Source organism: Cololabis saira, chromosome 9, assembly GCF_033807715.1.
Source record: "Cololabis saira isolate AMF1-May2022 chromosome 9, fColSai1.1, whole genome shotgun sequence".
NCBI classification, from domain to species: Eukaryota; Metazoa; Chordata; class Actinopteri; order Beloniformes; family Belonidae; genus Cololabis; species Cololabis saira.
In genome coordinates, this window is record NC_084595.1 from 332,765 (window position 1) to 348,223 (window position 15,459).

Below are 15,459 nucleotides of genomic sequence, written 5' to 3' on the forward strand. Positions count from 1 at the left end.
TTTTGATGGTAAAATGTTACACTGTTGTTTTGATGGTAAACTGTTACACGTTTGTTTTGATGGTAATATGTTATACGTTCACTCGTGTGGGGTCGGCTCGACCTGGGGTCGAGCAGCCGTGGTGACCAGCAGGAGTCTGGGAGACCTGGTGACCAGCAAGGAGGAGGGGTAGCTGACGTAAGAGACACTCCTCGATGGATCTAGTGGAATGGGAATTTTTGTTTGCCTGTTTTGGCTAATGGTTGTCCTGTCCAATGTTTTTGTCTAGTGTTCATGACTGGAACTGTTTATTGAATTGGGATTCCTGTAAATGCATTAAAGTGGGTTTGAGTCCCGCTGAGGGGTTGGTTTGAAGGTCAGGGACCTTCGGGGGTCTGGGACCCCCCCCTTTTTTAGCTAGGGATTTAAATTGCCACATAAACAGAGATGTTGGGATTGTGAAATGTATGTGAAATTCAGCATTACCTGCTGATGCGCCTGCGCTCTGTGTGTGCGTGTGTAAGCTCCGTGTCGCTTGTCTGACTGCGCGTTCACGCAGGGAGCGTTCACGTGAGGCTGCGTGGATGGGAGAGAGATGTTATCTCATTTTCCTTTCTGTTGACATTTTTTTGTTAAATTGATACAAATAAAATAGTTTTTTACTCATTATTTTCCCTGTGTGGGGAATTGATGATGTGGAATTGTCAGAATTGGGTTGATTTACTGTTCGAATGGTTGCAGGTTACTTTTGTGATACTGTATTTGAACCGGATTGTGGGTCAAGGACGTATAAGGCCTTTGAGTAGCCCATTTTTAAAATACTTAAAATAAAGATATTTTTGGCCATTTTCCAAACATTTGAAATGTAGTGTACACGTACATGTATGTGAAAGCTTCAAACAAAGGTATTTTAGTGTTTTTAAACCTACATCTATAGGGCAACGACCCTGGTTTTTGTTGTATGGAAATGGGATTCTTGCCGTTGAGCTGTGTATGATTGTGTATGATTGTGAAAAGCATGTTACATATCAATCATTTTCCTTTATTTTGTCTGTCGTGAAGTCACATACTGTTGATTGACGGTTTCGTCAGGAGTGGGTTTCGTCCTGTAAAATGAGTGCCCTGTGTTTTTTTTGGATATGGGTCAATGACAAATAAGGCTTCCGCAGAAGGTATTTTTAAAAGAACTCTGTTGTATCTACAATATTTTAAGATTATTGCATTCCAGTGGCCAGGTATTTAGTATCTTTAGCGTCCAATTTTACATTTAAAGACGGAATAATAATTATACAAATATACATATGAATGCATTTAATACAATATCTATTCACATCATAGTTGTCAACCATTCGTTCACTTTAACCTATTATTTATTGGTTTAAATGAATGTTTTATGTGGTCGCACCACCTGACATCAGTTGTGCCACCTGACTTTTACAGCTAATTTTAAATTAGACGGGCTTCTACTTGGACACCTGTATTGGCTACCTTGGCTGTCAAGTTCATACGTATCATTTTTAAATAGAATAGAGAGTTTTATGATAAAATCACATTTTCCTGGTTTTACATTGGTTGTACCATTTGACATTTTGGGGGTTTGAGATGCCAAAATGTAAAGTAACATATATTATCTGAATGTACCTGGAAGGTATTCAAACTAAATAGGTTTTATAGAATAAAGTGATATATGTCATAAATTGATTAACATTATTTTAAAGGGAAATAATGCACCCGGACACCAAAATATGCATGCCATGTCGTTGACCCATATAGTGTTCATGAGCCTACTGTCATTGGCTCTGAGGGGCAGTTTGGAAGTGCTTATTGCAGTATGTTGTTGTTATCTTGGTTGCGAGTGAGTCCTGAGACGAGTGCGTTAAAGCTTCTCTGGACCTGTTGAACCATTTTGGCTGAACAGGGGCATCAAGCCGGCATGTCCGAACTGCAGTTTGTTGCCACACGGGTTGCGTTTCTGGGTCATGTCATTTCGGGGGAGGGCAGATCCCTCTCACCTGGCAGAATTACGGCCATTCAAGAGGAGAAACGCCAGAACTGGTCATTAAGAAACAAATTATGTAAATTCTGGGCTCCACCAGTTATTGTCGACAGTGGGTCTCGCATTATGCGGAAATTGAAGCACCATTGGCAGCAATTGCCCATGGAGAAGGCCTACAAGCATCAGACCCTGGTACCTGGACTGACGAGGCTGACGACGCCTTCACTGACCTGAAACTGACGTTACAGACGCCTCCACTACCTGGACTGCCTGACTGTTCACGACTTTTCGCCCAGACTGTGGACGGAATGGGGGGTTACATGACTTCAAGTGCTACAGCAAGTTCTTAACCCTTACCCTTTTGCCAACAGCGGATGATGGAGAACCACTCGCAACGCTAACATCCATTTGTTCCCCAAGACCTGAATTTGAGTGAGGTTGCAATTGACAATGCTGACTTTGATCTTTTTTGTTGTTGGTTCTGCTTCCAGGGCTCCTGCTACGTGAGTTAACATTGCAGGTTTTGCTTTTGGGGCTTTTGTCCCCGATACGTTTTTTTTATTTTTCCACAGGTAGACCCATAGCGCATCACGTGGATACAATGTTCCTGCCTACACAAATTGCTGTGTGTAAATGTGATGATCACACTAACAATCTGATTTTGTCTCTCAATGAAATGTTCAAGCTGACGCAGCTGCAAAAGATACTGCGTCCAAACAACCCTTGTCTCTCAAAGTACGATCTGTCTCCCTGCTACTTCCGTCCTCGGCTGTGACCTCGGTTGAGATTGGTGAATTGTAACTAAGGGCTTTGCACACTGAGATATGGTCCTGGGAGGATGCGGACTGCAGGGTAATTAACAGGGTGTGAATGGGGCCCGACGGCCGGCCATGTCTCCCCAAGAATTTTTTCCCTCACTTTGCTTAATTGACACACGGTTTCATGTGTCAAGGGGTGGGGGATGGTGAGTGAAATACGCAATAGGAGTGAATATGAAGACACAACTCGCCCCCACCAGACAGACGTTTCAACATTTGCAGATGGATTTCATTGAACTTACACCCAGTGAAGGCAAAAAGTTTGTTTTTGGTTATCATTTGCATGTTTTCTAAATGGATTGAAGCTTTTCCCACAACAAGACAGGACTCCGCCGCAGTGGCCAAGGCTTTGATGAACCTGATAATTCCCAGGGATTCCCGGGGGATTCTGGCGAAAAAATCAGTTCAGACAATGGCGCTCCGTTTGTAGGCGCGGCACTGAAACAGGTCGGTGAGTACATGGGCGTAGATATACGACAACATTGCGCCTACCACCCAGCCTAATGTGGTGCTAATGTGGCGCGCCAGAGAAGCAAAAATGGCCTGTGCCCCTTTGAAATCCTGTTTCAAGAGACCTTTAAACAGGGATTGGGCCCGTTTAAGAGGCAGCAGCAAGAAACGGGCCTTTGTGAAGACGAAATGTTACGATATTGTGCAACCTTGTCGTCTGTTTTGTCTGATATCAACAAGCAGGTTAAGGCGGCCCTCCCCAAACCGGCAGAGACAAAACTCCATGACCTCGGAGTGGAGACTACATCGTGGTCAAAGACTTCAGACGTAAACACTGGAAAGCTCGGAGGTGGAACAGACCGTTCCAAGTGCTTCTGGTGACGGAGACAGCAGTCGAGGTTGCAGAGAGACGTACCACGTGGATCCACGCCAGCCACTGCCGACGGGTTCCTGATCCACGCGCACGCCATGCACCTGATCGAGAGGCCACGGCCGTACCATCCCCTTAGGCGGCTCGGATGCGGCCTAAGGGTGGCGACCAGCGTCCTGCTGGTCGTCTCCATAGGGGTGAGGTTGCTTCTGTTGCTGTTGGAGAGCCTGCACGATCACACGTCACAGACCAACTGCACGACAATCTCACCTCCCCCTGACCACGATTCTGAGGCGGCACCTACCCCTCTTTGGCTGGTGAGAAGGGCTGCTGTTAACACGACCAACATGACCAACACGGCGTTGCAGCTACAGGACAACATATGGTTCCGTACCATGACCACTGTGACGAGGCAGCTGACCAACGAGATCGATGTGACACATGTTGTCGGACACCTGGATGAATTGTTGCATTTGCAGAGGAGGTCCTTGTTTTCCATTTCAGGGTGGGAAACTGCACTGTTCAACCTCTTTGCCCCTGAACTGACTATTCTTTTGGGTTTGTGTGTTTTTCTGTGTTTTATTGTGCCATGGGTGAAGAAACTAGTAGCTTCTGCCATTCCCACCGCACCTGGACGGTTTGCCCAGGAGATGGACCACAATGATGAGTGGGTTCCTCCTTCCATGGAGGATCCAGAGCTACTTTAATTTATATTCTGCATTAATCCTTCCTCAGGTTGATGATGTTTTTTTCATTTATGCTGTTTTGAACTGATTATGAGCTGTTATGTCCTGTTGACAGGTTGTGAGGGAATCAAGCATTAGCCCCGTGGTACGGTGGGTTAAAACATGGAGGGTTTTGCCAGGACATGTGGAGAATTTTGTCATTTTTTGATTATTATTATTATTATTATTATTTTACATGTTATGTCATTTTATCCTTGAACTGCATAGTCACACAGTGCCTTTGATTTTTTTCTCTTCTCCTTTTCCCTTCATGGACTATTGTGCTGAATGTGATTTGTTTTGGTATTGTTTGAAGTAGATTAGTTTATATTCCATGATGGGTTTTTTCCCCTACGGGGGTTTTTTCCTTCCTTATCTATGATAGGGTAGCTAGACAGATTGAGTCTTTTGACTCTCCCCCTTTTTCAAGTGGAGGGAGAGGTTTTGGCTCTTCTGTACCCGTGACTTAGATCCTCTGTCGGGGTTTCTGTAACTCCCGCGTTGGAGAAGGGGTGTGCTAGCGTTTGGCTGGTGCGCGACAGAGCATATTGGTCGCGGGGTAGGTCAGTGCAAAATTTCCTATTTTATTATGGTTTAGCATAAAAATGCTAAAAGGGGTGGAATGTAATGGAAAATTTTGGTATAACACTGTCTGTTGCCTGTTTTCATTCCTATGGCGAGGTCATGTTCCTTTGACACAGATCATGGCACGGTTGCCAGGGTGATGGGTGATGTTTTGTCTTTTCCTGCTCTCAACTATAAAATAACCTGTCGCTAATCTTCTTCAGCGCACTCAGGACTGTCGGTTCATGTGACCGGTTGGACTGTGTGGCTCCGTTCAATTGAATGTTTGTCCTCTTTTCATTAAATCTTCGAAAGACAGCTGAGGTGTCCTGACATTCTTTTTGAACAACAATTTTTGCCACCACACGCCATGGAGAGTCTGGATGGAAAGCAGGATAGTCGCAAGCGCAAAATGAAATTTGAAGAGTTGGAGTTAGAGATATTAGTGGAAGAGGCAAATAAACACATTCATGAACTACAGCAAAGAAATTTAAACATTACCAAAAGAAACGCAATATGGGAGAAAATCACCGCGGTTGAATTGGTTTGATATTGGACTGATTTAATGAGGTTTAATGAATTCAACACCCATAAAACTTGTGATACATAACACCGATTGTTTTCATTAAACCTCATTAAATCAGCCCATAATATGATTTTATAATAATTACTCTCTTGTGATATATAGTCTAAATGACCATGAACACATCACAAGTGGTTTGACCAAAATCAGTGGTATGTATCGCAAGTTTTATGAGTGTTGAATTCATAATATCCAATATCCAATATCCAACCAATTCAACCACGGTGAGAAAATCTGCGATATAATAAAGTTGGTAAGACAAAAAGAACGGCAGATGAGGTTAAAAGAAGGTGGCAAGATATAAGGCGAAGAACTTAGTGGCCTTTAATAAAACTTCGGCAAACCAGACAGGTGGAGGGCCTGCGGAAGAGATGCCTCTAACCAGCATTGAGCAGCAGGTGCAGCTCACCTTCTGCGAGGAGCAGATAACTGGGATACCGGGGTATGACACGCTAGAGCCAACTGCAGAACAAGGTAGGCGCACAATAAGAAACACTTTTTTCTCCATGAAAACACGTGATTTATTTATTATCACAAATAAAAAAATGAATGTGCCTCCTGTGGCAACCTTTTGCTGAATAATACTCCATTTAACATTCAAATAAAATATTTCTCCTTTTGCATGTGGAGAATCCTCACCACAAGTTGAGCCATCCCCACCCCAGTCCTCAAATCAGCCCTTAACTCATTCAACAGCTCCAAGATGGAATCGCTAGATAGTCGATATGTTTCAACTATCTGGTTTTCATTCATTCCAAACAAATTTACAAGAATAATAATAATAATAATAATACATTTTATTTATGTAGCGCTTTTCTGGGCACTCAAAGACGCTTTACAATAAAACAAAACACATATTACAAATTACAATTACACAGGACAGTACAAAAGGACACAACATGAGACAGGACATTAATCACACATTAAAAGCAGTTCTGTAAAGGTGAGTTTTGAGATGGGATTTGAATGCTGGGAGGTCTGTACAGTCACGGATGTTTTTGACACGGATGACAAGAGTCCGAAAGACTCTCTCTCTGCGTATTCTTTGATTTTGGCGATGTCGCCTCCTTGCCACAATAACAGCAGCCATCGGTGCGTAATGCTGGGCAGATTAGCACCTTCCTTTCAAACGTATTAAATACCGACGCAATCACAATCCCTGCAATTACTTTCAGGCTTGGTAAATCTCATTGCGTGTGGTAAATGAACCTATTTGCATTTTCCCCTCCCAGTATTTAGGATTTCTGGCGGGGACGCCCCATATTGATTATTCATCAGGGCAAAAGTACTAAATGAATTGCGTGTGCTGATGTCAAGTTTGCACACGTTTTTACACACGCAAACCTTTAGTAAATCAGGCCCTGGATATCTTAATTTACAAACCTATACATACATACATACATACATACATACATACATACATACATACATACATACATACATACATACATACATACATACATACATACATACATACATACATACATACATGTCAGTCAGGGTTCAGAATGCATCATAGCACATAGACAGCACTGGTTCGAGTCACGAGTGACCTCCTTATGGCCTCAGATAAGGGATTAGTGTCCATACTGGTTCTACTGGACCTCAGTGCTGCTTTTGACACTATAGATCATGGCATTTTACTGCACAGGTTAGAGCATGTTGTTGGGATTAAAGGGACAGCTCTACGTTGGTTTAAATCATATCTATCTGACAGGTTCCAGTTTGTTCATGTACATGAGGTTTCTTCAGAACAGTCAAGGGTCTGTTATGGTGTTCCGCAGGGTTCAGTGCTAGGGCCAATCTTGTTCAGTTTATACATGCAGCCGTTGGGAAGTATAATCCAGAATCACGGCATACACTTTCATTGCTATGCTGATGATACGCAGCTCTACTTGTCTATGAAGCCGGATGAAACAGAACCGTTGGTTAAACTTCAGGCATGTCTGAGGGACATCAAGGACTGGATGTCCAGAAATTTCTTGCTTCTAAATTCAGATAAAACAGAGGTTATCATTCTTGGTCCAGAGCATCTTAGGAAGGGATTAGATGGTGTTGCGATGGCTTCCAGTGCAACTGTGAGAAACCTTGGTGTTGTTTTCGATCAGGATTTGTCGTTTGAACCATATGTTAATCAGGTTTGTAAAATAGCATTTTTCCAACTCCGTAATATTGCAAAGATTAGGAAAATCCTCTCGCAGAGTGATGCAGAAAAACTAGTTCATGCGTTTGTATCTTCTAGACTAGATTACTGTAATGTGTTGTTAGCAGGATGTCCATGTAATTTGCTGAATAGGCTCCAGCTGATCCAGAATGCAGCAGCACGAGTACTGACAGGAATCAGCAGGAGAGACCACGTCTCTCCAGTGTTAGCGTCGCTCCATTGGCTACCTGTAAAATTCAGAATCCAATTTAAAATTTTATTACTTGCGTATAAAGCCCAAAACGGCTTAGCTCCGCATTATTTGCAAGACCTGATAGTGCCTTATGTTCCTGTCAGAGCTCTCCGTTCTCAGAGTGCAGGTTTACTCGTAGTTCCTAGAGTATCTAAATGTAGATTTGGAGGGCGGGCGTTCTGCTATCAGGCACCATTACTTTGGAACCAACTTCCAATCTGGGTTAAGGGGGCTGACACCACCTCCACCTTTAAAACTAAACTTAAAACCTTTCTGTTTAGTAAAACCTATAGTTAGTGTTTAGTAAACCTCTAGCTGGTGTTGGTAAATCTCTAGGTAGTGTAAACTTTAGTGTGTCAGAGTCGCTCCTGTAGTTTCTTGTGCTGGCCCCCCTTCTCTTCTCTTTTTTCTCTTTTGTCCATGTTGCAGCATCCTTTGCCGGACACCGGAACCTGCAGTGTGGGAGTGAGGGGGGCAGGGTAACGGCCCCTTTTGGGCGGGGGAGAAGGTTCGTCCCTCAAGACTCCTCTCCCTGACCCTGCCCCTTTTCAACCCTTCCCTGACCCTGCACCCCAACCTGGGACTTGCTGATTGGGCCGGAGCTTCGGGAGCTGCGTGCTGGCCTGCGGTCCCCACCCCTGGTCATCCCGTTGCTGCTTCCACCTGCCTGCTGTGCTGTTGCCGTCCCTGACCCACCAGTCTGGCCCTCGGCAGGAGGGTTCCCCCTTACGAGCCTGGTCCTGGTCAAGGTTTCTTCCCTCCTAAAGGGGAGTTTTTCCTTGCCACTGTTTGGCTTAAGGTTTTTCTCCCACTAGGGGAGTTTTTACCTGCCATTGTTTATGTAATAACTGCTCGGGGGTCATGTTCTGGGTATGGGTCTCTGGAAAGCGTCTAGAGACAATTCTGTTGTATTAGACGCTATATAAATAAAATTGAATTGAATTGAATACATACATACATACATACATACATACATACATACATACATACATACATACATACATACATACATACATACATACATACATACATACATACATACATACATACATACATACATACATAATAATATTTATATAAATGTACTTATTTACACTATACTTTCCCTAATAACTGCATCTCATCTGCTCTATATCTATGTATATATCTACTTACACGCATAATCACACACACACACACATATATATATATACACACACACATATATAAATATATATATATATATATATATATATATATGTATATATATATATATATATATATATATATATATATATATATATATATATATTTTTTTTTTTTATATATATATATATATATATATATATATATTTTTATATATATATATATATATATATATATATATAGCCTTTTTCCCATGCTGACAATAATCCCCCCCTCCAGAACTAAGTATCCTTGTTAAATGTATTTATTAAATGTTGAATGTGCAGTGTTATTAAAACCGTGGGGCGGGGAGTGCCGGGCCATGCAGGAAAATGGGGGTAATGGAGACAAACGCTAAAAGGGCCAGAATAATATCACCATTATTTAGAGTTGTAAGCAAATTCTTGGAATAAAGCCACTTTCGACAGCATGACAATGTTGGGACTTCATTTCTTTTCAATCCTTTTGAAAATAATTTTGTACTTTGAATTTTGTACTTTGTACTTTTTACTTTTGTACTTAAGTAAATTTTACACCATGTACTTTTGGTACTTTATTATATCTAATTTGAGGTACTTTTATACTTTTACTTAAGTAATGTTTTTAATGGGTACTTTTTACTTTTACTTAAGTAATTTTCAAGCAGAAAATTTGTACTTTTACTTAAGTACAATATTTTTGTACTTTTTCCACCTCTGCATGCATGTAACTTCTCCCCCTCTAGGCTACTGCTGATTTCTGATTTTATTTCTGATTTTATTGCATTTATATTGAAATAAAATCGATTTGTTCTATTTTGATTGTAGTGGACCGTGATAGGCTGAGTAGAGAACAGAAGGTAAATTACACTAAAGGTAAACTTCCTTTGGCTCCATCTGGTGGACAGAAGGTAAATTACACTAAAGTAACGACCAACTCCCCATGTGGAGAGGAGGGAAACTTCCTCTGGCTCCATCTGCTGGATAAACGCTGGAAATGCATTACTTTATTCCAATAGCTTAAAAAAATGGCAGATATATACTTGAATTTAATTGAATTAAAATTTTATTTCGAATATGAAACACAAGTCAAAACAAAACAACAATAATCAATAATGAATAAATGTTTGTTTTCTGCTTCTTTTTCCCCAACATCTAGTAGGCTAATTCCAGTTTTACTTATGTGATAGCACGATAGCGTTCATGAGAAACGAAGAAGCGCTCTCCCGCGGCTGGGCCAACATGTCATGGGTGTAGTTTATTGAATGAAAGAATTTATTTCAAACATGTATATAAAAAACGAAAATAAACAGTAACATCTTCATATGCACAGTTTCGAAAAAGGAGTAGGAAGAAGTTTACACTTTTTCCTAGTTCCTACCCCTTTATAACTCTATGAACATTATTGCTATTATTATATCTACACAATATCTATATACATATAATCTATATAAATACTACGTAAACATGCCTATTACCAAATAATGATCCATATAAGTATATAGAAAATATAAATATTACATAAATATTATAACAATATATAGAAAATACAATATATGGCATATATAAATATATATATGCTACGTACACAACAAATATATAACATATATTACATAATTATAATTATCCATCTCAACATATAATATATACTACATAAATATCCACATAAATATCTAAACATATCTTAAGCAAGTATAATCCTCTTCCATAAACCTGTTTATAAATCATTTTTTGTATCTCTTTTTTAAACAGATATATGTTAGTACTTTGTTTCATTTCCTGCCCCAAACATATTAGGTTGTTTTTTTGTTTAGGGGGGTAAAAGAAAAGCCAATGAGATAAAATAGATAAGAACGGGTGTTTCCTTCTTCATGGTCTGCCGTCCTGCGTAGCTGAGATGTTTCACTGCTTTCACAGACCTGATTCCCACCCAGTCCTGCCTCCATCCCCGGGTCTGCACCAGTCTGTTCATCATGACACACACTTTAGGACCCGGGTGTTGAAGCAGGAAACATGTGGAACATCTGGACAGCCGACCTCGGGGACCACGGTTGTCCAGTCCTGCTCCAAGTTTTAGTTTCTTCCCAAGAATTCAGACGGGAACATCAGTAATGTGCAGAAATGAAAAACAGGAAAACTCATCACAAATAATGTTCTCCACTAAACCTTAGAGAGATTCCACATAGAAATATATCTTACACAGTCCGTTATCTGCTGAACTGCTCGTGTTTTTACAATTATCTCCATGTTATTTACTCATGTCGCTGTGATTGAAGCTGACGTGATTCAAACAGTTAGGACCTGAGCCTGTAACTGAAACTGGGGTTTGTCGTCTACAAACAATCAAACCCCGCGGTTTATACTTTATAGAACAATATTTGGTCTAAATTAAAACACATTGGTTTAGTGTCTGTCTATCTTTGGCGCTTTTGCATTAGTATCGGCTCAGCCCGGCACGGCTCGGCGCGGCTTTACACGGCTCCACACGTGTGTTTTCGCACTGCCAGGGGAGAAGTGGGCAGGTTGGGGTGAAGCTGCTGTGACGTACTCGATTGCGCAACCGCTTTGTTCATGTCGGCGCTGATGAGAAATCAGCTGGAGCTGGGAGCGGCTGAGAAAAAAACAGCCCGTCTACATCGCTTTTTAAATTTTTTCCCGACAGTCACCAGGTTTATGAACATCTGCACCTCAGAGTTGGATCACCAAACAGACGTTTTGCGCTTTATAATAAAATCGCCGCGAGCCGCCAGTCGCCTCGCTCTGACTCCCGCTTCCTGATTCAAACATCTGACGGCCCCGCCCCCCGACCAATCAGTGGCGAGGAGGGTGGTGACCTCAGAAATAGTCCCTGCTCAGCCCGCAAAGAACCTGGCTGAAATGGTTACAGAAAAAAGTACCGACTTGGAGCGGCTCTACTCGTCTCAGCCCTAGTGCGAAAGCACAAAACGGGTAGAACCGAGCTTAGGTGATACTAGTGCAAAAGCGCCATATGTGATCAGAAATGATCTTGAAACTTGAATTTTCAGATTCAGGAATCAGATAATCAGGACTGAAATACATGGAAACATATTCATCATCATGATAAAGAAATCCAGCATCAATGAACATCTAAAGGTCTGTAAACACAAAGTTGAAGTACTTTCATGAAACTAAACAAAGAAACAAAGGATTTTTATTGTATGAATTTTTTTTATTGATTCATCTGATCAGCCTCAATCATATTTGTGTTTACATCATATGAAATATTTGATTTCTTTGACATAAAAATCATGCTCCTCCTCAGTTGAAGAAGAAAATATTATTGATTAAGTTGTTTCTAATAAGTCTGAACTGGCACCTTCATTTCTGAAGTTAGGTCATGTGGATTTGACCAAACTTTATGAAATAAGAATCATGGATTGATATGCAAGTTACTTTTACTTAGTTTTTAATGCCTGACGTCGCTCAACTGCTTTCACGAGCTCGTTGTTGCTCATCGCTATCATTTCCCGGGACACCCAGGGCGAATCTTGCAGTTCTTACCGCTGTGGCAACCTCCTGCAGGAGAAACAAGAACATGTTTTACACAAAGAAAAGATGATTCTTATCTTTCAGAACTCTGAAAGGATCCACAACTCTGAACATTTATTTGAAACTGTGACAACCCAGGAGTGTGAGGGTTGTTTTTGTCAGTGTTTGGTGTCTTGCTCACTCTCTCTCCTTACAATATCTTTATACCTCATACACATCCTACCTGCTTTTTTTGCACTGTTTTTCTATCTTTCTCGTACTGCACCAGTTTCTTATTTTTCATTCCAATGTGTATACTGTTTATGTTTTATAATTATATATTTTTTACTTTTTTTACCCTTTCCCTGCATGTGTGTGTTGAGTTACTGCTGCTGCACAAAGTGAATTTCCCCATTGAGGGAGACATAAAGGACAATCAAAAGCCTGATTATAATCTAAATCTCTGGATCTTTATGAGTGTGACACCGTCATGGAGGAACGACGGCTGAGAGGACGAGGAGGAGCTCAGTCCTGTTAAAGGTCCAGGGTTTCACCCCGGACCCTCACTAACACAAACCACCAGGAGAAACATGTTCTAACGTACCTGCTGACTCTAACACAAACCACCAGGAGAAACATGTTCTAACGTACCTGCTGACTCTCACTAACACAAACCACCAGGAGAAACATGTTCTAACGTACCTGCTGACTCTAACACAAACCACCAGGAGAAACATGTTCTAACGTACCTGCTGACTCTAACACAAACCACCAGGAGAAACATGTTCTAACGTACCTGCTGACCCTCAGGCTCGCCGTAACGCAGCTCAGTGGCGAACTGTTCACAGTTGACATCCTCCAGCTTGAACCCCATTTTTACATCCACCAGTAAGCCGGCATCTCTCACGATATCATCAGCTGGACGGGGTGGGTCTGTACCATCCAAGAGATTGTTGACTCTCCAGTCGTCATCCTGCACCACGTCCTTCAGATTCTGCTTCAACACTCGGCCATCATAAACAAGACCAATATCATCACCACCTTGCCCTAAAGGATGAACCAGGGAGAAAAGCGTTTGAGCTGCAGCTCACTGAGATGATGCTGACACCTAAAGATGCTGACATGGTTCTACGTCTGCTCTGTTGCTGATTCACACCGTTGAGCAGCTGAGAACAACCTGAAACCTTGTTTGGTTTTGTTTCAGTCTGACATGTTGGAGGAACGAGGAAACTCACCCGCTGCTCCGAGGTGAACGACTTTTCCATCACCAACATAAACAGCCCAGTGTTTACGGAAGATCTCAATCAGGTCTCCAGGTTCGGGCTCCTTTCCATCCTTCAATTAGGATAAAAACATTCAATCAATCAATGAAGGGATTGTGGGTAACACTTTACAATAAGGGTCCCTTAATTAACATTAGTTAATGCATTATTAAGCATTTATTAACAGTTTAATAATAGTTAAATAACCATTATTATGTATTACTTAACATTAATTAGCATATTAGTTAATGCATTAATAAACAGTTAGTTAATGCATTATTAAGCATTAATTAACAGTTTAATAAAAGTTAAATAACCATTATTATGTATTACTTAACATTAATTAGCATATTAGTTAATGCATTAATAAACAGTTAATTAATGCCTACTGCTCAGTTAATTAATACATTAGTAAGCATTAATAAACGTTACATGATGTAATTATTTATCCTTATGTATGCATTACTTAGTATTAAGTAATACATTAGTTAATACATAAGTAAAACGTTAATAATGTCCCTAGTAATCATTTACTAATGGTGTTTATTTGGAGTTAATAAGCATTAAGTAACAGCTACCTAATACATCTACTAATCATTCGCTAATGGTGTACATGTTTACTGGATGGGCATTATTAAACAACTATTTAGAGTCTTAAGTAATCATTTCCTAATGGTGCTGTGTATGTTATCAGGTAGCTTACCTGACCTTATGAACGGTAACCTGACATAAACCTTAATAAATGTATAGGAGTGGCTCATAACCATTACTTAACCATTAGTAAAGGCTTGCTGGACCCTTATTGTAAAGTGTAACACATTTATCCCTTAGGTAACACATTATTAATGCTTAACTGCCTCATAAGCATTACTTAACCATAGCTAACCATTAGTAAATTAAGCAATCACATATAAAGAAGTTTACACTTTTTATTTAAAACAAAATAAAACAGATTTTAACAGATATATATATATACATCTGTGATAACAGATACGTAACAACAATTCACACAGAGGAGAGCTTTGAACAAACATTATTTAGTAACATAATACAATAACACAGTATGATAGGCTGGCATAATTTTATCATCCTTCATTTTATGTATTGTAGCAGAAATGACTTCAGTGGCCTTTATAACCTCCTTGCATCTTTTAGCAAAGTCTGCCACCGTCTCCCCCTTCTCCACCTGATCATATTCTTCTGGAGCAGCTATTGCGAGCTCGGCAATCGCTGCAGTCCTCCCAATAGTAAGTCTGTCTACTCCAAACTTCTCAAAGGATTTGGCCATATTCTTCCCCGTCTGGAAAATGGCAAGGACTTCCTTGTACCTCTTCACCACATCACCTGGTCCTCCAACTAATATAAACACACAAGAACAAGAAGGAATGTATCATTTGAATCATGAGATTGATGAGAAGAAAAAAACAAATCATTGTATTTTACTGTTAATGTTCAATGTGCCGCGAGACACACTAATCCCATATGTGACACCTCAACACAGTGTAGAAGGATTTTCTGGCACAACTTCACCAAGGTACATGGAAACACCATGACACACACAGGGAATTATCATGGCTAAATTGGGAGAAAAAGAGGGGAAAATGCTAAATAAAAATGGACACATTTGGGGTGAATCATTTTTGGAAATGAACATTCATTTGGACCGTACTGGTCCTTCTGGTACA

The 15,459-nt window shown here is 40.6% G+C and overlaps 1 protein-coding gene across 1 annotated transcript; it reads right to left on the reverse strand.

Annotated features, from left to right (window-relative positions):
* Positions 1–12,213: 12,213 nt before the first annotated feature.
* Positions 12,214–15,062, reverse strand: LOC133450830 (phospholipase A and acyltransferase 3-like). The gene is made up of 4 exons (XM_061729735.1): positions 14,913–15,062; positions 13,748–13,847; positions 13,309–13,559; positions 12,214–12,560 (listed from the first exon to the last, which is right to left on the reverse strand). Exons 1-4 carry the CDS (start codon positions 15,060–15,062, stop codon positions 12,468–12,470), a joined length of 594 nt encoding a protein of 197 aa, XP_061585719.1. The 3' UTR covers positions 12,214–12,467.
* Positions 15,063–15,459: the final 397 nt, after the last annotated feature.

What these genes read in the sequence shown, in the direction of transcription:
- LOC133450830 (XM_061729735.1), bottom strand. Translation starts at nt 15,062, where the DNA reads ATGGCCAAATCCTTTGAGAAGTTTGGAGTAGACAGACTTACTATTGGG. An exon ending in TTGCTAAAAGATGCAAGGAG is followed by an intron (nt 13,848 to 14,912) that starts GTTATAAAGGCC and finishes TCCTAATTGAAG; the next exon opens with GATGGAAAGGAGCCCGAACC. An exon ending in CGTTCACCTCGGAGCAGCGG is followed by an intron (nt 13,560 to 13,747) that starts GTGAGTTTCCTC and finishes TTCATCCTTTAG; the next exon opens with GGCAAGGTGGTGATGATATT.